The sequence below is a fragment of the Mastigoproctus giganteus genome, chromosome 7 (genome assembly GCF_048544385.1).
Source record: "Mastigoproctus giganteus isolate SK-2022 chromosome 7, ASM4854438v1, whole genome shotgun sequence".
NCBI classification, from domain to species: domain Eukaryota; kingdom Metazoa; phylum Arthropoda; class Arachnida; order Uropygi; family Thelyphonidae; genus Mastigoproctus; species Mastigoproctus giganteus.
Genome location: NC_143581.1, coordinates 178989945 through 179014570, shown reverse-complemented (window position 1 = coordinate 179014570; position 24626 = coordinate 178989945). Strand labels below are relative to the sequence as shown.

Below are 24626 nucleotides of genomic sequence, written 5' to 3'. Positions count from 1 at the left end.
GGAAATCATAATTACTTTCCAACCAAAGTACAAGCATAGCCATTAACTATTATACAAAAGAATTAGAACCAGACTTAAAGCCCTGTTGTATATATGTTTTTTTAACCAGAAGGCATACTAACATTTATCCTTCTTCTTGCAAATAATATACTTATTAATCTTTGTATTTTTTTACTGTACATTCTTTATTGATAATTACAAGTATCCAATATATAGGAAACAGTTGTTTAAAAAAAATGTCCAAATATAAGAATATCAAAAATATATGACAACAGTTAGATAATACCAAATGCAAACAATAAGTACTTCAGTAAGCCCACCAATAACCTGTAACAATTTTCAGATAGCAGAAGATGTATAAATAACCAAAGAAAAATGAACTACTACTACTATATTATAATGAATATCAGTTTTTTATGCTTCGAATGACTTGTTATGACTATAAGGAGCCATCTTCCATGAGTTTATGCATATCAGTAACCATTCTTCCAAGTAATTCTTTTTGCTGGCTGTCTCTACTGAAAATATCATCCAAAAATAAAGGATTAGCAAAAAAGTTGAAAACATGATCTATCCTGTTGATAGACTTCTCTGTCAGGTGTTTTATTACTAAATCTTTCAAAAGTGCACGGCATTCATTGAATGCTTGAAGTAAAAAGTTTCTGTCATATGAAAAGTCCATTTCATAAAAGCTAATTATTGCCAAGACAGTTGAATGAAATTTATTTCTGAACTTTGCTGCTGTTCTTAGCTCATCCTGGTTGAACTGTTCATTACGGTAGAGTATTGCAATTTTAATCACAATCTGAAAAAAATAAAAATTTAAAAAAAAATCAGAATATAAATAAACATTCCACCAAAAATACTGGGTTAAAAGTGTTTAGGTGAAGTTAGGAGCAAGTTTTAAATTTTTTTTTTTTGTTATTGTAAAAGGGTTTGCAAAAAACTCGGTTGTGAATGTAGCCAAGGGCAAATTTAGTTTGTCTTGGCTATGAACACAAATGAAGCATTTGCTCTAAATTTACCTGAGTCCTTTTTATTAATTTCTAAATAGCAACTCTTAAAAAACATTAAATAAAGCACTTTAATAATTAAGCATAATTAATAATTATGATTAATTATTAAAAACATTGAAAGGAAAAATATCACCTGAGAAAAGTTAAGATGTTTTAAACTCAACTAAAAATAACAGGTCTTCAAATGGAACATTCACGTTTTCTACCCAGCAGCAGGCATGCTCTGAATAGAAACAAAAAAAAAACACCTTTTAGCTTTTTAAAATTCTGCTTGCATACCAATACTTGACCTTTTATAGATTGCAGATTCTGCAGAAAGATTATAGATTGCATTAATGCAATCCATAATCTTTCTATACATTAAAATAATTTTCCTCCTAGTGATATTTATTCAGCCAATGGGAGAAGAGAGATGTGGGTTATGTGGTAATACGTAACAAATACAGAAATAGGTAACAGTGCTAAAACTTTTACTGTGCTAAAACAAGCTTCTGTTTAAGCGTGGTCACGCGCTATGTTTATCTAACATGACCACACGGTACCATTCTTGATTTCCATATGTAACGCATTTATTTAAATAAACTAAATGCAACAAGGCATAATGTTTTAACAGTTCCCTGCAAACTGGGAACATACCTGCACATCTCCAGTCCATGGAAACTCCCCCAAACCCAAGGATGCCCCATGGCCAAGGGCCCTGCTAACCACCCTTGCTACCTCCCTCAATACAACTGGACAGACTGCCCCACCCCTGGGGCCCAATGCCCAACCTCAACAACCTCCCCTCCACCTCGCTCTGTGCCATCACAAAATCATTCAGCTTCCCATCAGAGCCCAGCAAACCTCTGTCCCCCCCACACAGAACTCCTCATGAGTGAATGCAGACTCAAAACAATCATTCAGTCCACCAGCCATCCAAGCAGGACCATCTACAGTCGAACAACCAACATTAAGTAGACCAATCCGACCCACCCCTTCCCTCCAGAATTCACACAAGCAAAGAAGTCCCTGCTGCCCTTCCTTGCATCCCTGCCAAGGACTCCCCCACAATCAGCCTTTGCCCACCCAACCTCCCCTGTGACCCGACCACAGACCAGCCTACATCCGCCACAGGCCCCTGTATCACCACCATGACAATTTACATGAATCTCCACCACAAGCCTCACCAGTTCATCCGACACCCATTCAGGTCCAAATCCAGAACATACCATGAAAAGCCCAAGCAGCCTCCAAGACCAATTCCTTGAAGGCCTCCCACCCAGAATCCACTGTTTTAAACATCACCAGCTAATCCCACTGCACAGAACTCAAAAACCATCTGAGACCACTGTAGCCACCCCCACAAAAACAAAAACCCCTCCCCCTCCCCTGATAGCAGCCACATCCCTAAGCAAATCCCATATCAGCACACTGTGACCACTGCCACCCAGCAGCTCCTCACCTGCAAACTCCCAGTGCATGAACAATCACTGCCGACAATCAGATCAAGAGCACCCCCCCCCCCCCGAACATGCTGTTGCAAAAAACAATCCCCTAACAAATCCACAAAAGTCCCGCCAGCATGCATTTTATGTATTATTTATCAAACCTTCAAAATTTTCAAGGTATTTTTTTCAGTTTCTCAAGCTAAAAAATAATATAATATAAAAAAAAGTATAATTCATTATAATTCAGGAATCTCCAGAAACTGCAATTTGCAGAACTTAAGCATTTCTTGGTAACATCAACCCTTTGTTCCACTTATCAATCTCGTTGCCCTTCTCAGGAAATAATCGCAGAAATTTAAATCCAGTGAGCATGAAAAATATATCACTGTATATATTTTTAGACTAACTGGAAATGAGAAATTTTTCCATTGAGAAAAAAACAGATTAGGTAAAATTTTAAATTTGGAAATTGTAAAAGTCCAAATGGTAATACTTAGTCTTCAGTTTTAACAACAAATTAAAAAATTACAGCCCAATATGACAAAAAGGTCCAGATGACGAATAACCTAAACCTAAAAATAAGAGGCATAGACTCTGGTAACTTTTAAATGAAACATCCTGTACATTTTTATATATATATATATATATATAAATGCATTTTGATGCTGTGAATTTTCCAGCATCCACTGTGCTGTTTCTTCCCCACTCCTCAAAGTCTGTAAACTCTGTCATCTCCCACAAGTCAACAAAAGGAATTGTTCAGATACCCCAACTCGCTCTCCCACCCACTCGTCCAGAAACATATGCATGCACAGACACAAAACTATGAAAAACAGTAAAACAAAATAAAATAATACATATACATCATAATGACACAAACAATTAAAAATTAAAAAAAATAAAAAATAATTTAAGGTATCAAAAGAATTCTAAAAGTTTCTTTACTTGGTTTCTGGTGCTCCAGTTAAAATATACAAGGTCTTCAATAAAAGACAAGTTTCAAGCGCTTAAACTTTCTGATGTATTGTTCTGCATTGCTGAGTTTGCAGAACGTATGTCATGGGAGTTTATTATTCAAGAAAAAAACATGTTTTCTTACTGATTCCTGTGCATTCAGGACCATTTTTAGATACCACTTGAAGTTTACCATAACTGCAATTGGCATTTTTTCAGAAATGCCCTGCTGCAATTTCAGCTGTGATATCACCTTTCACTTCTTCAGTGCTGTGTGGATTATTACTGTAGACATTATAATTCAGGAATCTCCACAGGAAATAATCACAGAGATTCAAATCCAGTGAGCATTGAAGACCAAGACCATTTATATAATACCATCCAGGATATTGAATAGAGATGGCCTTATCATTAAAATGTTCCTTGAAGAAATGAAGAACTGCATTTACCATACGTGGTCTTACCCCATTCTTTTTTGAATATTTCTTCAACCAGACCTCACTTTAAATGCTGTTGCACTCTAACAAAACTGCTAGTTTTATAAAAACTTTTAAAACAAAAAAACATGTTGCTTGGAAGTATACTCCATCTTGAAAGTATCCAAGATGGAGTATACTCCATCCTTATTGAATTTTCGGCGAAGGTAAAGAAAGACCACACGAGAAGCACGCAAAAGTTCGATAAATTTACTCGTAAAAGTACTTTGCCATAAAGACATTTGTATTGTTGCTCGCTTAGTAAACATACAGTGGGTGTTATTGGTCAGGAGTAGAAATTGAATTTCATGGGAGATCGAAACTCTTCCGAAGTGGAGGGGGTAATCTGACCTTTTTTCTTTAGAATCACTGTGGTGGACTAGGGGATAAATTGTTTATTAAGAAAAAAAATGGGCAAAGGTAAAAGGCAAAGGAAGCCCGCACGAGAAGCACGGCAAACTTCGAAAAAGTTTACCGGTGAAACTACATTACGAACATTTTTTATGACGCCAGAACTTCCAATATGATTCTGTTCGTGATTCTAAAGAAAAAAGGTCAGGTTAGCCCCCTTCACTTCGTGAGGGCTTCAGCTTCTACTCCAGACCGATAACACCCACCGTCTGTTTACCGAGCGAGAACAATACAAATGCCATTACGGCAAAGCGCTTTTACTGGTAAATTTCATTGAACTATTGCATGCTTCTCGTGTGGGCTTCTTTACCTTTGCCGAATTCTCCTGCTAGGAAAATTGTGTGAACCATCTCACATGTAAGGCATGGTGAAAAAACAAAAAAAAAACACCCATGTTTAATGACACCAATGGAGCCCAATATGTCAAAAAAAAACACTCAATCTGATGTACCTAACTAGGGCATTCTGCAATTCACATGTTATCTGTTAGATTTTGACTTTAAATTTTGCCTCTTGTTGTTGTTGTTGGTTGGATCTACTATATGAATCATTGTTTATACAATGACTCATATGGTAGATCCAATGAACTATGAAAACAGGGTCTGGATACTTTTTGGAGGGTAATTCAAGTTTGTACACTTTGCATACACAACTCTGTAATTGCATACCGACTATGGTTACTGTGGGCATTTATGAAAACAGCTGGAGAGTATTCTACAAATTAAAGGAAAATCTGGTTTAAAAATTAGTTTCATTTGGTTTAAACATTTGGGAAGAAGCAACCATTATGATGGATATAGTTTTGTCTCCCCTCCTAATGATGAGAACTAATAAATTCCCACCACTACCACTAGAATAACTTTCTGTTGTTCTGAAAGATATAATGTGAACGAGTGCTGTGGACCTTTCACTTTCAGGTTGTGTTTGCTGTAGGTGCAGTTAATACAGCAAAATTTCCAAAAACAACTGATTTAAAGCTTTCAGCTTTGTTATCTATAACAATATTGCATTAAAACTACATTTAATGATAATGAATCTCTTTTTTACATATAAATTATATAGAAAAAAAGAAATAATTGTGATTTCTATTTGTCTGATTTTAATGAAATTTGGAATGTCTCAACAAATATTTTCAAAAGGCCCAAATATAAAATTTCACAAAAATCCATCCAATGGAAGTTGAGTTGTTACTTGCAGATAGGTGGATGGACATGGTGAAGATAATATGCATATGCGCACACACACACGCACACACACACACACACACGCACACACACACACACACACACACATATATATATATATATACACATATACACACGCAAACGAGTCTATGAAGAATCCCTTATTAGTGAAAGACACATACAGATGTATTGTTCCAGAAGAGCACAGATTCACTTAACGCACGTAGTGTATAAAAACATAAAAACTGTCTTCTGAATGAAGCAGTCAATATATGATAAACAAAACTTAAAATTACTGTAACACACAGCGAAAACGGATACAAAAATAGATTGTGACAAGTTTAATAATAGGAAATATACATATATTAGATTAGACAAACAAAAAGCTTTTGGTTGTTTTGTCAACCTTCCTCAGTTAACCTGACAGTTAAGAATGGAGCATGAGGGCGTGTACTGCCAATCTTGTACGTGAAGTGCGTGATTAATTGTTGGATGTAGAAGCCTGTGGCTGTGAAGCATGCGGACATTGCCAGCGTTTGTCAGTAGTCAGGATTGCTGTTTCGATGATAGGGTGGACGACTTGACATCCACTGTTCCTGTTGACTGAGGTATTGGAGTATTTGATGTTCAACGACTCCAACCAGGCGCGTCGTCGATAGTGGCTGGACTTATCCACAATCACGACATTGCGGTGTGGGTCAATGTCGTGGTGGGTTGCCCAAATGTGTGCGGCAATAGTTGAGTGCTCCACATCCGCTAAGTGGATTGCTCTTTTGTGTTCGGAAAGGCGTTTTTTGAGCCGTCTCCCAGTTTCCCCGAAGTAGCAGCTAGGGCAGTCACAGCAAGAGATGCGGTAAACCAATCCGCTTTATAGTAAGGTGGGGACCGGTGTTTTTACTTTAGAGATGAGGGATCGTAATTTTCTGCCTGGGAGTTGTACGCATTTTATCCCATGTGATTTTAAGACTCTACAAACCTGTTGTGATAGGTTTGGGTAGTATGGGATAAAGGCGCTCGCGGCCGATTCATTACCTTGGATATTTCTGTTGGTCGCTACATGACCATGTGTCTGTAGGTCACACCTGTCAAGGGTATTAATGGGATAGCCACACCTTGTAAGATCCGCCTTGACTTTAGCAATTTCGGTGCGCCTCTCATTTACAGAGCTTGAGTGTGTCCAGGCACGAGTTAGCAAGGTTCATGCAGTGGCAAGAAGATGGCTACGTGCGTGTGCAGACCGGAAGTTGGTAAATTAGCCAGCACACATTGGTTTAAGATGGACAGTTGTCTTCAAGCGCATGCCCTCGTGCCGGACAAGGGTGTCTAAGTATGGTATGGTGTTGTCAGACTCTAGCTCGATGGTGAATTTTATGAAAAGTGACAGAGAATTGAGGTGGTCTAAGATTCGGTCACCTGAATTTCTTGGGATAACCAACAGAAACATCCAAGGTAATGCTGTGAGACTCAGCTGTGAGCGCCTTTATCCCATACTACTCAAACTTATCACAACAGGTTTGTAGAGTCTTAAAATCACATGGGATAAAATGTGTACAACTCCCAGGCAGAAAATTACGATCCCTCATCCCTAAAGTAAAAACACCGGTCCCCACCTTACTACAAAGCAGATTGGTCTACCGCATCTCTTGCCGTGACTGCACTAGCTGCTACATCGGGGAAACTGGGAGACAGCTCGAAAAACGCCTTTCCGAACACAAAAGAGCAATCCACTTAGCGGATGTGGAGCACTCAGCTATTGCCGAACATTTGGCCAACCCACCACGATGTTGACCCACACCGCGATATCATGATTGTGGATAAGTCCCGCCACTATCGACAACGCGCCTGGTTGGAGTCGTTGAACATCAAATGCTCCAATACCTCAGTCAACAGGAACAGTGGATGTCAAGTCCACCCTATCATTGAAACAGCAATCCTGACTATTGACAAACGCTGGCAATGTCAGCATGCATCACAGCCACAGGCTTCAACATCCAACAATTAATCACGCACTTCACGTACAAGATTGGCAGTACACGCCCTCATGCTCCATTCTTAACTGTCAGTTTAACTGAGGAAGGTTGACAAAAACCAAAAGCTTTTTGTTTGTATGTATCTAATCTAATATATGTATATTTCCTATTATTAAACTTGTCACAATCTATTTTTGTATCCATTTTCGCTCTGTGTTGTGCAGTAATTTTAGTTTTGATAATAATGAATCCAGAGTGCACAGGCCTCTTTAATCATATATGATAAACAATATTTTAAAATAAAATTTACTAAGCTTTATTTCCAAACTTAATTTAGCAACAAAAAGGATGACTAAATTTAATATAAATGTCAATTTCTGTAACCTCACCTTGATAATATTCTTTACAACTTTCTCTGACTCCTTTTTGTTTCCACTGTAGCTCCGTGCAATCTTATATAAGTTATCTAACAAACTAGCTGTAGTGTCATCGATAAATACTTTTGCTATACTCTTATTAGCCATCCGGCTTAGAAGTTTCTTTTGAGCACGTAAACCAATATCCTTAGCTCGGAAATAAGAGTCACCCACTATAACAACAAAAATAAGCAAGTTAGTTAATATACAGAATGCATTATATTTCAGGCATATTAGATTTTTATTTCTTTAATTGAATTTTTTTCTTTTTCTATGATTAATATAAGTGAAAAGTAACTAATTATTTTGTTACCAATTACACTGAGTGGACAAAAATCATGGGATACCTATCTAGTAACGGTAGGCCCACATTTTGCCTGGATAAGGGAAGTCACACAGCGAGACATCCTAGTTCACGAAAGCGTTCCACAGGTATTTTCATCCATGCTTGCTGCACTGCTGTCCATAATTCTGTCACATTCTTGGGTAGAGGCCAAAGCTCGAATGAACCTTTCCACAGCATCCCAAAGATGCTCCACAGAGTTCATGTCCAGCTAACGGGAAGGCCATTCCATGGTGGTAAAATCTGCAGAACGCTCTTCAAGCTATGTCTAGTCACCACGGCTCTGTGGAGAGGCGCATTTTCCTGCTGGAAGAGTCCAATGCCCTGTGGATGCATGATAACCATGAAGGGATGCAGATGGTCTGCAATGATGGACATGTAACCTGGACCGTTCAGAGATGCATCTAGACGTACCAGAGGTACCAATGTGTGCCAGTTGAACACTCCTCAGACCATCCACCTGCTTGAACAGTTCCTTGTTGGCATGACAGGTGCATAGTTTTGTGTGGTCTCCGCAAGATACATACCCTCCCATCTGCTGTAAATAACTGGAAACGGGACTCATCGGACCATGACACCCATCTCCAATCATCCAAGGTCCAGTGTCAATGTTCTTTCGCCCAGTTGAGGCATAGAATCCTGTGTCATGGTGTTAGCAATGGGTCTCTGGTGGGGCAGCAGCTCCTATAACCTATTGTGGCTAATGATCACCTGATGGTCATGGTGGAGACGTTTCTGGCACCTCTCTCATTGAAGTTGGTGGTGAGTTGTGCCAATGTCGCTCTCCAGTTGGCTGAAACAATGCGAGACAGACATCGATGGCCACATTCATCCACCACCTTTCTCCGCCCACAGCGCTGTCCACTATGAGATGTTATTCTGGAAATGGCGTATTCCTGATACACACTTGATACTGTTGAATGGGGATAGTGCAATTTCTGTACCGCCTTTGCGATAGAGTGACCCATGCGTCGGGCATCCACTATCATTCCTCTTTCAAAGTAGGTTAACTCACGACATTTATGCATACTGATATCCAATTACTGTCTGCGTGAATGCAGTGATGTGGTATACCTATATACCTGCCAGGTGGTGGGTTCGTCCACTAGAGAGAGGGATGACAGCGTCACGTTGCCCACGAACCAGGTATCCCATGAATTCTGTCCTTTCAGTGTAATTACTAATTGGTTAACTAATAATATATAAAGGTGACTGTTTTCAACTTTGCTGCAAAAACACATGATATCCAGTGCTTTATGTGATATGCATGAAAAAAATAAATAATAATTGCTCTATTATTTCTACTGGTCCAATTTTAATTAAAATTGGAAATGCCTGATAAATCATTCTGAAAGAACTAAATAAAAAATTTCATGAAAATCCATTGACTGGGAGTTGAGTTATTACATTTGGATGGGCAGATAGAGAAATAATAACTGCTGGATTGACAACATTACTATATACACTCCAGCCTAAAAGTTTAGAATCACAGAGTATGACAATGTGAAGGGTTTAATATATATATATATATAAGGTATACCTACAGTATACCGTAGCCTAGTGATCAGGTGCACGGGTGCATAAGTACACGTGCCTTGAGTGACCGGGGTTCAAGCCCGTGACTGCTGAATACGGTGCTGTTTCTTGTATTCTGTCTATCTTGTGAACTCCTTTGACCGTTTGGTCGTCCTGGAGTATAAACAGAAAATTTATTTATTTATTTTTATATATATATTAAAAACCACTACAAAGTATTTTAAGATATTTTATTAAGCACTGAAAAATTTACAGAAAAAAAATATTGAAATGATTAATATTAACAACTATACTGATTTTTTTTTATCAAAATATCTGCCAAAAGATTTTATCACACAGACACGGCATTCTGGTGATTAATTTTATAAGTGTCTGATTTTTTTTTTTTTTTTTTTTTTTGTTAGTTGTTGGCGCATCGGCTTCTGTGGCCATAATGCACCTCCCAAGGTTTTTGCAGTACTCTGATCCAAGCCCGAGGCGGGATTCGAATCCGCGACCTTTGGGTTGCGAGGCAGGCACTTTACCCACCCGGCCAGCAAATAAGTGTCTAATAGCATCTTCACTAACATTATTCCCAGTGATCAATGCAAGGTTCCCTAAATTTTGTGAAGATGGACAAATTTCATAGACTTGACAATAGTTAGGTCAGAGGTTCCCAAATTGTGCACTGCGGCACCCCAGCGAACTTGCAGGGGTGCCGCAGGATATTTTAAATTTTCAAGGGAAACACAGCGATACTTGACATCTGTCAGACACTGTGCGAACTACTAGCTCGAGGTGGTTCACAGTTTCAACATTACTTATTAGTTGTTTGGATCTAACTACTTAATAAATGGAACTGTTAGGTATTTTTGTTTTGGCCTAGGGGTGCCGTGAAAAAATTACTGAGACACTAAAAGTACATTGAATCGAGAAAGTTTGGGAACCTCTGGTCTAGGTAAGAGCTGTATTGGGTTTAAGTCAGGTGTTTGGGGTGGCCACACCATAATTTGCAATACACCCTCCAGTTGTTTAGTTGCTAGAAATTATCTGCACTGCTTAGAGCTGTGCTTGGAGTCTTATTGTAATACAAAATTCTTCCACAAAGTCAAGTCCAGAGGATATTGCATTATGTTCAAGAATATTTTGATAGCCTTCTTTTCTTAAAATTGCTTCAATTCTGACAATGTCAACAACTCCAAAAAAACAGAAGCAACCAGATCATGATAGAACCACCACCACCACCATGTTTGCCTGTAAGCACTAAACAATGTAGCATCATTTTTTCTTCAGTTAACTGTCACTTAAACTCTACACTTATATCCAAAATTTGAAATTTGGATTTATCTGTCCTCAGTATGTTTTTCCAATCTTCATTTGTCCAATGTTGATAGCTCTTAGCCCCAAGCCAACCATTTCTTTTTTTTTACAGTTTTAATATGGATTTTCAGACCACTACATGACCATGAAGTCCTGCTTGTTTAAGACAAAGTTTTACAGTGGAGGTAGACACAGGTGTTTCTCTGCCTTCAACTTCCTATTGAAGTCAGTTTGAATTTAAAGTGCAGTAAGTTGATTGCATTTAGAATTCAGTGTTATAGTCTTATCTTATACTTCTACTGTTATGTGCAATCATCCTGATCATGGTTTGTCCTTTAAACTGCTAGTCTACTTGAATCATTGAATGGTAGTTTGTATTTCTTTAAATGAAACACCTTAGTTTTTTGTCACTACTTCTCATAGAATAGCTTTCTTTATACAGAATAATAACAGAACTTCTTTTTTCAACATTCATTTCCTTATTTCTTGCCATGTTTATCACGAAACACACACCAAACACTCTTTCTGAATGACTGGTGTTCGATTTTATGTTACATAAGTTACACATTTAGAACCTGAAGGCTTCCTTGTACCCTTCGATGTAGAATCTATGTACACCACCATCCCACTGTAAGATATCAAATCCATCATATATGAAAATTTAGACAGGAACATAAACATTGGCTTCACCAAGCCCATAACATCATCACACATCTTAGATCTAATCAACCTTTCGGCAGGAAGGTTGATCAGATCTAAGACGTCTGATGATGACAATCCTACTTCATCTACAACAAATCCTTCTACATCCAGATCACAGGCTTCAGTATGGAGCAACTTCCTATCTTCCCTCCTGATAGAAACATTTATATTATAGGGCATTTGGAAGAAAATTTTCTAAATCAACAACTCAAAATCAAAGCTCTTTATAAGATATGCAGCCAACAGCCTTCTTATTTGGAATCAAGGATAAAACCAACTCAACAACTGCCACCAAAACTTCCCAACACTTTTGCCACAAAATCAAATTTAAGGTTGAAACAGAAGTAAATGGGCAACTCCCATTCCTGGACATCCATCTAAAGAACCCCCTGACACAGGATGCATCCTAAACTACAAGTCATCAAATCATTTCTCCACCAAAATAGCTATCATCAGGACATATGTCAACAGAGTCCTAAAAGTTTGCAGCCAACCAGAATTACTGGAACAGGAAATCTCAACCATAAAAGCAATGGCTTTAAAGAACCAATATCCTCTAGCATTAGCAGACAGCATCCTAAACAATAGTTCCAGATTTCCACAAATTAGCATTAGCATTAGTAGAGGCATTTGATGCAAGAAAACAAGCTTATGCAGCATCAGCCAAAAAAAAAAAAAAAAAAAAACACTTCCACTTCACCCCTCTGTTCGTTCGAAATACCTGTCTAGCTGAGCCTTGAACTTATTTAGGCTATCAACTTCCATGACAAGGGATGGAAGTCTGTTCCACCAACCAACCACCCGCTGGCTAAAGGCAAATTTCCGCACGTCTATCCTACATCTGTCTTTCCTCAATTTGAATTTATGCCCTCTCAGGTGATTATTCTGAGCAAGAGGAAGAATCCCATCGGCATTGAGCATGCTCAAACCATTCAAGGCTTTATACACCTCTATCAGATCACCTCACTGGTGCCCAGTCTCCAGACACTGTAATTTGCAAAACTTAAGCCTTTCTTCGTAAGAGCATCCCTTTGTTCCATTCACTAATCTTGTTGCCCTTCTCTGTACTCGTTCCAGCAGCTCTACATCCTTCTTGAAATAAGGCCTCCAGACCTGTATACAGTACTCTAGGTGTGGCCTGACCATTGCCTTATACAAGGGAATAGTCACCTCCTTATCCCTGCTAGAAAAATTCCTATATATCATTGACAATACACCATGAGCTACTCTTGCAGCCCATCTGCACTGCTCAGAGAACTTCATATCTGCCTGCACAACCACCCCCAGGTCCCTTTCATTCTCTACCACTGTTAGTGTAGTACCACAGAGTTGATATGTTGCTCTGGGGTTGCTGTTTCCCATATGTAGTACTCTACATTTGTCAATGTTAAACTTCATTTGCCACCTCTCAGCCCATCTGCTCAACCTTTCCAGATCCTGTTGCAGCAGCATAGTGTCAGTAGTGTCCTTGACAACCCTGCCAACCTCCGTATCATCTGCAAACTTGGACATTAAGCTTGATATACCATCATCAATATCATTTATAAATACAGAAAACAATAATGGACCCAACACTGAACCCTGAGGGACTCCACTAATAACATTAGTCCACGATGAGCAGTGTCCATTGATTACCACTCTCTGTCTTCTCCCCCTCAACCACCCCTTTATCCATAGCAGCAATTTGCCTCCACCACACTGCTCCAATTTGTGCAGCAGTCTTCCATGTGCAACAGTATCAAAAGCCTTCCTAAGATCCAAGTATATAATATCAAAGTTATTCCCTGCATCCAGTTCTTTTGTGACTGCATCATAGTATCCAATCAAATTGGTCAGGCAAGACTTCCCCTTAACAAAACCATGCTGTGTCCGAGCTATAACTGAAGTCTTGTCTAGATGATCCTGCAGTGCTTCTTTAACCAGTGCCTCCATTAATTTTCCTGGAACAGAAGTTAAACTCACAGGTCTATAATTACTTGTGTCAGCCTTTGATTCTCCTTTGTGAATTGGGGTCACATTTGCACATCTCCAGTCTGTGGGTACCTTCCCTGAGTCCAAGGAAGCTCTCATAATTATGGCTAAGGGTTTGCTTACTTCCTTTGCTGCCTCCTTTAATATAACTGGATAGATCCCATCCACCCGAGGTGCCTTTCTTGTGTTTATCTTCAACAATATCTCCTCCACTTTACTCTCAGTTATTACAAGATTCTCTAGCTTACTGCCAGAGTTGAATACACCTCTGGCATTCCCCTCGCTGAATAACTCCTTGTGTGAATGTCAATGCAAAATATTCATTTAGTTTGTTAGCTACCTGAGCAGGATCATAATAACCTCATTATTCCATATATCCCAGGAATTAGCAGCATCATAGCAAAAGCAGCAAAAACCCACAACATCCCCACATTCCATGCAGGAACCCAATCTCTGAAACAAAAACTATCCAGGAACCAATGTCAACCATCTAACCCTAAAGGCCCTGTGTACCTTATCTAATGCTCATGCAACTCAACCTACATTGGGGAAATATGTAGAAGACTAGACAAAAGGTTACAAGAATATAAGCAAGCACAGCATATAAGAATCAAATGGTCTAAAATAACTGCACATGCCCTTCCCTGCAGAGGCACATAGAATTTCCCCAACACAATAGTTCTAACAGATTCATCCTACTCCAGAAGAACCTGCAAAGAAGCCTACTTCATAAAACATTTCAGAAGCTCTGCAATCAACAACAAACAAGGAGTTAACTTCCATGATGCTTATTGCAACCTATTCCATACAGATATTCTGAAGAAGTTCTCAGAAAAAAGATCTTAAACCTCTTAATAAGAAAAAGAAAATCCAAGGAGTCCCAGTGAAGATTTAAAATTTAACTTTTAAAGCCTTAACTTAAATTTAATAAGCAATTAATCAACAAATAATTGTCATTATCATAATAATCATAACAATTTTATATGGACATTGTAATTTAATTTAACTTAATTTTAATATTAATACAACATAACCAACTATTAAATACTTCATGTCAATTTAATAATCCATAACAGATTAAAAAGTTTAGAAATATCCATAGATACACTCTCAAACCAATCCTTACACCCCCCATTAACCCCAGAACCACCCTAATCTTTCTCCATAATATATCTGTACCCAAAATCTGCCAGGTTTGCCATGCAACAATCTCCCACTGGCCACACCAAGTCAACTCCAACCTATATAAACAATAAACCCACTCCCTCCACCCAAGTCTTTTCCAACTGGACCAAGAGACTCCAACTCCAAGCCTAGATCACAATAACAGGTAAGCCCTTCCAACTAATTTAGAGAGTAAGTCTAGAGATTTTTCATAAATTATCTTTATTAATTAATGAGTTAATTAAATTATAAGCAAAAGTGTAATAATTATACAACAATTCTACATCTAAAGATATACAGTATAATTACAATACACTGTATTGCAAATAATCAAATATCAATATTAAATTTAAAACTTGTAGTAGTACCACTCCTCAAACAATGTTCTATCCCCCACAGGTCTGCAGACAGGAAACTGAGTTCCTGAAATGTAGCCATAAATATTTTAAGTGTTTGCCATTGAGGTGGTTCAATTCCATAAAACTGTCATATCGATAATAAATTACTTTATCTACCATGTAATATAATATGCACAGTGTCTATCAATTTATTAACATAATAATAATCATGTAGATCCCCTCTTCCAAGTAATTAGTCACTAATCTTGCTCCAAAATAATAGAGAACAGAATAAAATTTTTATGACTGTCAGGTGAAAATATTGCCCTGCACTATCAGCAACTCTGCTTGACAAACAGCCAAGCAGTGAACTAAATTTGTTGATTTTCAGGTGGTTTGCCATATAATGGATTGTCAGAATTGGCAAATTCAACTGTAATAAACTCCTTTTCATGGTGTCTGTAGCAGGAGAATGATGCTCATGGAGAGAACATGTTTTTAGTTTAGAGTGATCCTCAGATCTATGCAAAAGATTTTTGAAGAACAAAATCATTAGCTCATCATTAGCATGTGCTCCACAACTGTTCACAATTTACTGTGAACAGTTGTGGAGCACATGCATTTTCACGCAAGGAACAGTCACCGTTGCCATACACATCACATTCAGAATCTGCTGGTGATACTGGTGGAAAGGATCCAGTCAGATTTAGCCTATACATTATACAGTGGTGCTCAAAAAAATTGCATCACTTGCAAAATTCACTGAATTTCTATGAAATTTGGCAATGTATCATATGTGCTTTGTAATAGCATTACCCTACTGCATCATCCATCTCTAGCAAGCTCTCTAAGGTGATGTCACATGCCATACATGATTGCATCATCATAGCAGCAGTATATATACAGTGCATATGCCATGAGCCCAGTATTCTGTGCTATTGCAATGGCTAAGTTTTCACAATTAACGCCATGTACAAAAATATTGCTGCTGCTGCACTGAATGCAGAGGGAGATTCTATGCATGAAATAGCTAAAAGGATTCACTATAATCAGTCAACAATGGCACATTTGTTACGAAAATGATCAGAAACTTGTAATCTAAACTGAAAGAAAGGAAGTGAACATCCATGAATATCTTCTGCGGCACAGGATATATTTCTGGTCCATCTGTGTGTCCGAAACAAAAGATTCTCATTGACAGATCTCAAAACAGCATGGTAGGAGAATACAGAAGTAAAGGAAAGCACTGCTACAGTAAGTAGATGCCTTTCTCATCACAGCAAAAGAGCATGCTAGTTGGTCTGAGGATCAGTGGAAATGTGTTATTTTCTCTGATGAATCAAAATTCAACTCGCATAGTTCAGACAGCCAGCAGACTGTTAGATGAAGAAGAGGAGAAGAATTTCATCCTGACTGTATCGTCTTCACAGTGAAACATTCTGCATCTCAAATGATATAGGACTGCATTTCATATAGAGGAGTTGGTTGTTTTGGATTTGCAAAGGTTACAGTGAATGATGAGGTGTACAAGGACATACTTGAGACAAAATTACTTCCCGCAATTAGAAATCACTACGAGGATGTTGCCAATTGCACAACTGCATTTTTCAGGATGACTCTGCTCCGTGTCATAGAGTCAAAACTATAAGTACTACTTCATAAAATTAGCAAAAGTTTTAAATTTATGAAATGTCAGACTCTAGCTTAAATGCAATTTATTTCTCTTTCTTTACATTTTTTGTGAACAGTTGTGGAGCACATGCATTTTCATGTAGAAAACATGTCACCTGCCATACACATCACATTCAGAATCTGCTGGTGATACTGGATTTCTGTCCACAAGTGCAAAAACGGTTGATGGATAAATAAATTCACACAATAATATGGTCTGGGAACAGTCCATGGGAAAAAATAGAGTGCTCCTGATTGTCACTCGATTTTTCTGGTATAAGTGAATGTTTAAAGGTCCTCACATGTTATAGTGCAACGGCCAAATGGTTCTACCTCTCCCAAGGTGAGTATCTCCCGGATCCATCTATTCTAACTCTTTCAAATTGTGTGCAAGTTAAATTGAACATGAAACGTTCTACAGTGGAAGATCGTCATTTTCAGCAGTTCAGATTTTTGCCTACTGGATTGCAGCCCCAGTCAAGGTCCCCCCCCCCGAAGTCTCTTAAAGTAAACGTCATAAAAGTCCCGCCGTAGGGTGAAGCGACATACAGCATTAGTCACAAAGCCCTTGCACAGTGCCTAATGGAAAAGGCGGCTTCATGTTCCTAGAAAGCTTTGACGATTCTCCCCCATACATATTTCTGTCGTCCAAAATGTCGGATTATAGTGCTTCAATAGCCGAGTTGTCTGGAGAATTGACTTTCTCTAAAGTTCCAGACATCAGTTTCAAGGAACCTCCAGCTATGATGGAAAAAACACTGGAAGACAAATTTCCCCTTATTCAAGGACCTTTAAATTCTACTCACACGTTTAATGATTCTCAAGACCGAGAACAAACTGGTAGTGCAGCTATTCTTGACTATCTACAGTGGAAGATCGTCATTTTCAGCAGTTCGGATTTTTACCTACTGGATTGCAGCCCCAGTCAAGGCCCCCCCCCCACAGGTGAAGTCTCTTAAAGTAAACGTCATAAAAGTCCCGCCGTAGGGTGAAGCGACATACAGCATTAGTCACAAAGCCCTTTTTGGTTTAAAAAACTTTTGGATTAAAGTCACTTTTTGGATTAAAAGCAAATATGCTTGATGTTTTTATAGAGGGCTCTACTGTGACACCTTATTGTTTGGCACCTCCGTAGCCAGGTGGGAAGGAGCAGCAGTGCGTAGCACACGCTTCTTGATTAGACCGGGGTTCAAGCCCGTCACCACAAAATACGGAGGATGCAGGAAGGTCAGGGAATGACCACCGCATATTCCCGGAGCAATATGGCCTTAGTTGCTAATGCTCCTAAAAACCAAATAACAACAACAACCTTATTGTTTGTGGAGATGTCCAAAAATTGGAACAATATGGAAAGGTTAGTGATAGATCTAACTATAGAGAACGAAAAGTTGAGAACAAAATTAAATAATCTTAATGTTGAGAGGAAACAACAAAATGTCTTGCCAACCGTTTCGGCTCCCACCTATGCGGGTGTGGTTGCCTTAGGCACTGGCAAACAATCTCAGAGTGAAGTTAACTTACCGGCTGTTCAAACAAAGTGCGTACTCTTAGTTAAAGCAAATGCAGATAGTAATTGTAAAACCAGTGAGGAAGTTAAAGCTGAAATTTCTAAAAGTCTTAAACCTGAATTTAAAAAATTAAAGATTAAATCAATAAAAAAATAAGAGAAAAGGGAGTTCTAATCGAAACTGATAACAGCAAGGATCTAAATAAACTTAAATCCTGCCATAAGTTCAAGGAGTTAAAATTTTCTGTGGATTCCTCTAAAAAAATTAAATCCAACTGTCATAATATATGACATACCTAAAGATGTCAATGACTCTGATTTTCTGGAAGACTTATTCAATAAAAACCTTGTGGATCATGGGATTTCCCAGGAAGATTTCGAGTCTGTTAAGGTTCGTTTTAAAATCAGGTCTTGGAACAAAAACAATCAACATTGGGTTCTTGAGATCCCAAATAAAATTAGGAAAGTGTTTTTGGCTTCAAATAGCAAGGTTTTTATCGGATGGTCTGTCCATGGTATGAAGGATTTTTTCACAGCATCACGCTGTTTTAAATGTCTTAGCTACGGACACTCTGCTAAATACTGCCACCAGTCCGAGTTTACCTGCGGACATTGCGGTGACCTGGGTCATCAAATTCAAGACCATTCTAAAATGGAGGAACCTGCTGTTTGCCCAAATTGTCGGGCTTAAGAAGAGGAACGGACCATTCCTTTAAGGATGTTAAGTGCCCTGAATTTGTGAAAGCCCAAGAAGTAATAAAAATTCGGACCGACTTTACCTAACTCTGGAATGTCTTGTGTATATACTTTACAGTTAAATTGTCAACGATCTTTATCGGTTTTAAGTGATCTTTCTAAGTTAATGGTCCAACACAAATTTCAACTTTTAGGGGGTTACAAGAACTGTATTCTTATAAGGGTGTGGTCAAGGGCCTCCCTCTCAGCTGTCGCATTATTTCCTCAAACCCTGTTACGGTCGGTGACTGGGGCAACTCCACTACCAGGGTTTGGGCCGCCCTGGTGGTTGCTGACCCCCTCATTACTGTAACAAAACTTTCTAGTCTCTGCTCCACACATGCCGCATATGCATGCTTGGAAGGCTGTTTTTGGAAAAAATTATGTAGTTTCTCTGTATGCTCAATGTAGTCAGGCCAGGCAGGCCATAGAGCCATTTCTAAATTACATGGAAGACGTTTTGATCCGTTTATCTGGTTTTCCTGTCACTTTTATGATGGATGCTAATGCTCACTCCCAGCTTTGGAATAGCCCTACTACAGACTCTAAAGGTGAACTTTTGGAGGAGCTTATTCAGTTCAACAACCTCACTCTGTGGAATACCCCAGGCCATCTGCCTACTTTTGTTTCTTCTCTGGGTCAATCTTATATTGACATTACCCTTTCAAACTCTATTCTTGGTTATGGCATTTCCAACTGGCTTAGCCATACTTCGTGGTGCTCGAGCGACCACAATGTCATCACTTTTATGATCAGTCTAAGCAACAATCCTAGGGTTATCAGGTGCTGTTTTGACTTCCCACGGTTTAAGACAAAACACATTGATTGGAATATCTTTGATATAAAGGTTCATGAGCTTATTTCAGAAGAAATAATTGTCCAACTTAGCTCACTTCCTGCTGTTATGCAGGTTTCTAGGGTTCAAGAGATTCTAATCACTGTCTGTGAGTCCACTCTAAAAAAGAAAAAACAAAAAATGAAATGTTTCATGGTGGACCCCAAATCTCACAATTCTCAGAAGAAACTTACAAAATGCTCGTCGTAATTTTCAGAGAGCTAACAGGCCCAGAGATGAGATTGACAGACTTGGTGAGTTCTATAAATCCAATAGAAGGAGTTATTTCAATACCATTTTCCAAGAGAAGAAACTTGCCCGGGCAAGGTTTGTTCAGCATAACATAAATGAAGATCCATGGGGATTACCCTACAAACTTGTTACTAACAAGGTTCATCCCGGCGATGTTCTTTCTTCTATTATTGTAAATGGTAATGAAACCCTGGACTGGAGTTTTTCAATTAATGCCATCTTGGATGGATTGTTCCATGAGGACACTGCCTCCTGTGAAAACACCATCCAAACTACGAGATTAGATCATTTATCACACCAAGGGCCCCAAACCGAAGCTCCTTTCGGATACTGAGCTGGAATCTGCTATCTCAACCTCAAGGGATGGTAAATGTCCTGGACAGGATCTCCTTGAGGTTTCTGTACTTAAAAGATTTTGGAAAAATTGCCCATTAATTATATTAAATCTTTTGAACGCTTGTCTGTCTTCGGGATTATTCCCGCTGGCTTGGAAACAGGCTAGACTTAAACTTCTGCTTAAGTCCTTTGACAAACCCTCCAATGATCTGGCCTCTTACAGGCCCATTGCACTGCTGCCCATCCTTGGCAAAGTCTTGGAAAAATTAATTGTTTCTCCTCTTCTAAATTATATTTAGACAGAAACCTAAGTTTCCCACTTCAATTTGGCTTTACACATGGAAGGTCTTCTGTTGATGCTATTTGTCAGGTTTTGAGTTCTGTTCAAAATTCTAATTATGTCCTCTGTCTCTTTGTTGATTTCAAAGGGGCATTTGACACTGTTTGGTGGCTGAGTGTCCTGGCGAGGTCCAGAGAGGCCGGGGTCTCTGCTCCTATTTACCATCTCCTTTCGAATTACTTTGATTCTCGCAGCATCACAGTTTCCTCAGGATTTTGCTCTGCCTCCAGATCTGTTTCTAGGGGCTGCCCTCAGGGCTCTGTTCTTGGCCCTGTGTGCTGGAACATGGTCCTTGATGGGTGGCTCTCGGTTGATTGAGACAACATCCTTCAGACAGCTTACGCAGACGACCTTGCTATTCTGATTTTTCCCATTGCTATTCTGGTAATTCCCACTAAGAGCTAGAGTGCAGAGCAAATGAAGTTCTAGAGGACTCGAATATCTGGTTTCAAACACAAACTTCAAATTTCGACTAATAAAAAAAAAAAAAACAAATGTTGCTAAAGGGCTCTCTTGATGTGAATAGACCACCTGTTATTAAGTTGAATGGAGAAATGATTAGGAGTACTCGGCAGCATAAATACTTAGGAATTTATTTTGATGACCGTCTTAATTTTAATTACCATGCAAAATTATTAAGATTACCAGAAGTACTTTTGGTTTAAAGAAATCTTCCATTAAATTATACTACTCTTGTATATTTATACCAATTGTGTGTTATGAGGCTGGGGATACAGAATCGGTAACTCCCTTGTTCAAAAATATCTTACTCAAGCACAAAGATTCTTTTTTCTCGCTGTAAGTAGAGCTTGTCGAACTGTCTCTACAGCTGCTCTCCAGGTCCTCAGCCATCGACTGCCAATCCAATATGAAATAATGTTACACTATCTTTTATATTGTAGAAGAAAAAATGTTCCTGCGTTTGTAAATGGTATAACACATAATACTGACTTACAAAAAAATGTAGACATTAAAAGAATGAGAAATTAATGTTGTAGAGCATGGCAAAATACTTGGTCTACTTCTATCTTGGGTAGGGAGACCTTTAGGTTTTTTCCAGAGGTTGCTGATTATGTTTGTTTGTTTGTTATTTGGTTTTTAGGAGCATTAGCAACTAAGGCCATATTGCTCCGGGATATGCGGTGGTCATTCCCCGACCTTTCTGCATCCTCCGTATTTGGTGGTGACGGGCTTGAACCCCGGTCTAATCAAGAAGTGTGTGCTACGCACTGCTGCTCCTTCCCACCTGGCTACGGAGGCACCTGCTGATTATGATAAGAAAATGGACACGTTCAATCCTGGCTTATATGTATGTTTCTATATATCGGTCACCCACGGAAATGCTCGACATCGAGCCCTTTCCTTCGACGATCGTGCATATAGACGCAGACCCCCGCTTCTACCGCCACCCACCGAAAGAACACGGAAAAGCTCGACATTGAAATTGTTCTCATTCGGATTAAGTAACACTCCTCTCTGCAGTTGTGGTGCTCAAGAAACTGTTGAGCACCTCATCTTTCATTGTCCTCTGTATGATGATTTAAGACTGGACTTTCAACTTCTCACAAATGTATTCAATTGCGCTGAAATGCCAAGACTAGTTACCTGTCCTGAGTATTATGCTGCCTTCTCCACCTATGCGGAGAAAATGTTTAAACGGAGGAAAAGAATTCTTACTCCTGAGGTTCAGTAAAATACTAACCTAATCTTAATTGATAGAAAAATACCGCTGTCTGTCAGTTAGTTGGAAAGATTTTACTGGTTTTTTTTTTGTTTTTTTAGAACTTTAGATGGAAGGGTTTAGGGACCTTTCTATTGTTTTGGAAACCAGAAATTGTAACCATTCTTTTGAAGTATAAATCTTTGTAACAATCAGCTGGTTGTTGGGGACTGATAACTTTGGCTTGTTTGTAGACTGTTTCTGTTTTTGGATTCTCTTACCTGATGTACTAATCAGTCTGCTGGACTCCAAAGTCCAGTGTTTATTTTGTATCATTACCATTGTAAATAGCCTTTATGTATCATCATCATTGTAAATAGCCTTTATATATCATCATTATTGTCTATAGTTGCTTTAAATTGTACACTACATATACTGTTTTTTTTTTTTTTTTTTTTGGTAGTTGTTGGCGCATAGGCTTCTGTGGCCATAATGCACCTCCCAAGGTTTTTGCAGTACTTTGATCCAAGCCCGAGGCGGGATTCGAACCACCGACCTTTGGGTTGCCAGGCAGGCACCTTACCCACCTGGCTAGCCCGGTCGGCTACATATACTGTTACCGTTTAGCGGCGGATAGGGGAAACCCTGGAGCCCACAAAACTTTAATAAAATACTTTGAAATACTTTTGTAAGGCACCTATGACGATAGGAGATTTTCTCCATATGAAGCTGAGCATTGAAAAAATTAGCAATCGTTGATGATATTTGTCTGTTGAAATGGGCCCATGCTTTTAAGTACCAACATCATTTGTCTCCTTCCAAATTTTGTGCAGTTGTTGTTTCAGTTGAAAAGCTGCATTGAGGTCCTTGTTCCACCACACCTTCAAGTGGGGGGGGGGGGTGATTTTAACCTTCTTGGAGGCGGAAAAGTTTGAAACAGTATTAATCCAGTTCATAAGAATGGTTGTTGCAAGAGTGACCTCACACCCTTTGAGGACATGCCAAAGAATGATTGTAGCAGCCATAAGGCATTTTTCAGTATTTAGAAAATTTGGGCTGATGATTGTGGATGTTTTACTCTGGTTATAAACAGATTCACATGACTTATGAACAGTCTCTTTGCATAGAGGCAGTAAAATTTGCAAAACAAGAGGGCATGATCAGAGTTAAAAGATGTTTTGCTGGGGGAAGGGTTACACAATGTGCATTGTATGAATGAGAATATAAGGTCGAGCTGGTTAGTTCCTAATTATTTCTAGGTGAGGATAAATACTTATTGACTGCCCCTCATATAGTTATAATTAATAAACAGTAGTTTCAAGACTGGTATTATAAACAAAAATCTTGTTACAAGGCTTGTATTATAAAAAAAATTTTTAATTAAACTTACTTGTTTATAAAGTGGTATAATTTTTCATTCAAATGTCTCTGATATCTAAGAAAACAAAAAGAAAATTTCACTAAAAAAGCATATTTGTAAAAAAAAGCCACAATCTAGCAAAAGTAATCATCCCATCAAAAAATGCTCAAATAACAATATATAATTACTTAAAAAAATTCAAAATAACAAAGTATATAAATACATGGGTGAATAGTGGTAGTGGGAGGTTATACTACTGCATTTTGGGTACCCCCCAGGGTTATTTAATTCTCTTAAATTAATAAAGAGTTTAATGGTGGAATTAGAAATAAAGGATTTCATCTATACAAGGATAATTTCACTGACATAAGCTGGAAAAACATTAAGCAACAGAATTAAAATAGTAGCCCACCCAAGGAAATGAGAGAGAGAGAGACCTATTTCATGCACTGCTGTAATGTTAAATGATACAAGGCTGAAAACTATTTTAGGCAGGAAGTTTCATTGGATGTTTGTTTGTTTGGTTTGGATTTTATTGGCGCATTAGCAACTAAGGCTATAATGCGCCAAGACCAGGTAATTTCTAAAAATTTAACATCTCAGTGACCTAATTAATTAGGCCACAATGTCCAGATCTAAAAACAAAAAACATAAATAAATAACAATAACATATAAATTTTAAATACGATTAAAAACCTTTATTGCTTTCAAATAGCTAAAAAT

General features: G+C 38.5%; 1 protein-coding gene across 2 annotated transcripts; it reads right to left on the bottom strand.

Moving 5' to 3' along the window:
- Window positions 1-327: 327 nt before the first annotated feature.
- Window positions 328-24035, bottom strand: sigmar (Tumor necrosis factor alpha-induced protein 8-like protein sigmar). Of its 2 annotated transcripts, none has more exons than XM_090377213.1 (3): window positions 23934-24035; window positions 7828-8027; window positions 328-805 (listed from the first exon to the last, which is right to left on the bottom strand). In XM_090377213.1, coding segments are annotated over exons 1-3 (567 nt in total). In that variant the 5' UTR covers window positions 23935-24035; the 3' UTR covers window positions 328-439. The 2 variants fall into 2 exon arrangements, with proteins under 2 accessions (XP_090233339.1, XP_090233340.1); XM_090377214.1 differs by lacking the exon at window positions 23934-24035 and adding an exon at window positions 8998-9025 and having other exon boundaries at window positions 7828-8006.
- Window positions 24036-24626: the final 591 nt, after the last annotated feature.

Excerpts from the sequence above, each read along its gene's own strand:
- sigmar (XM_090377214.1), bottom strand. The coding sequence starts at position 9,025 with ATGTGGCCATCGATGTCTGTCTCGCATT. Across the intron at positions 8,007-8,997 it reads ATCGATGTCTGTCTCGCATT|CTAAGGATATTGGTTTACGT; the intron begins GTTTCAGCCAAC and ends CTTATTTCCGAG. Across the intron at positions 806-7,827 it reads TTGTAAAGAATATTATCAAG|ATTGTGATTAAAATTGCAAT; the intron begins GTGAGGTTACAG and ends TATTTTTTTCAG.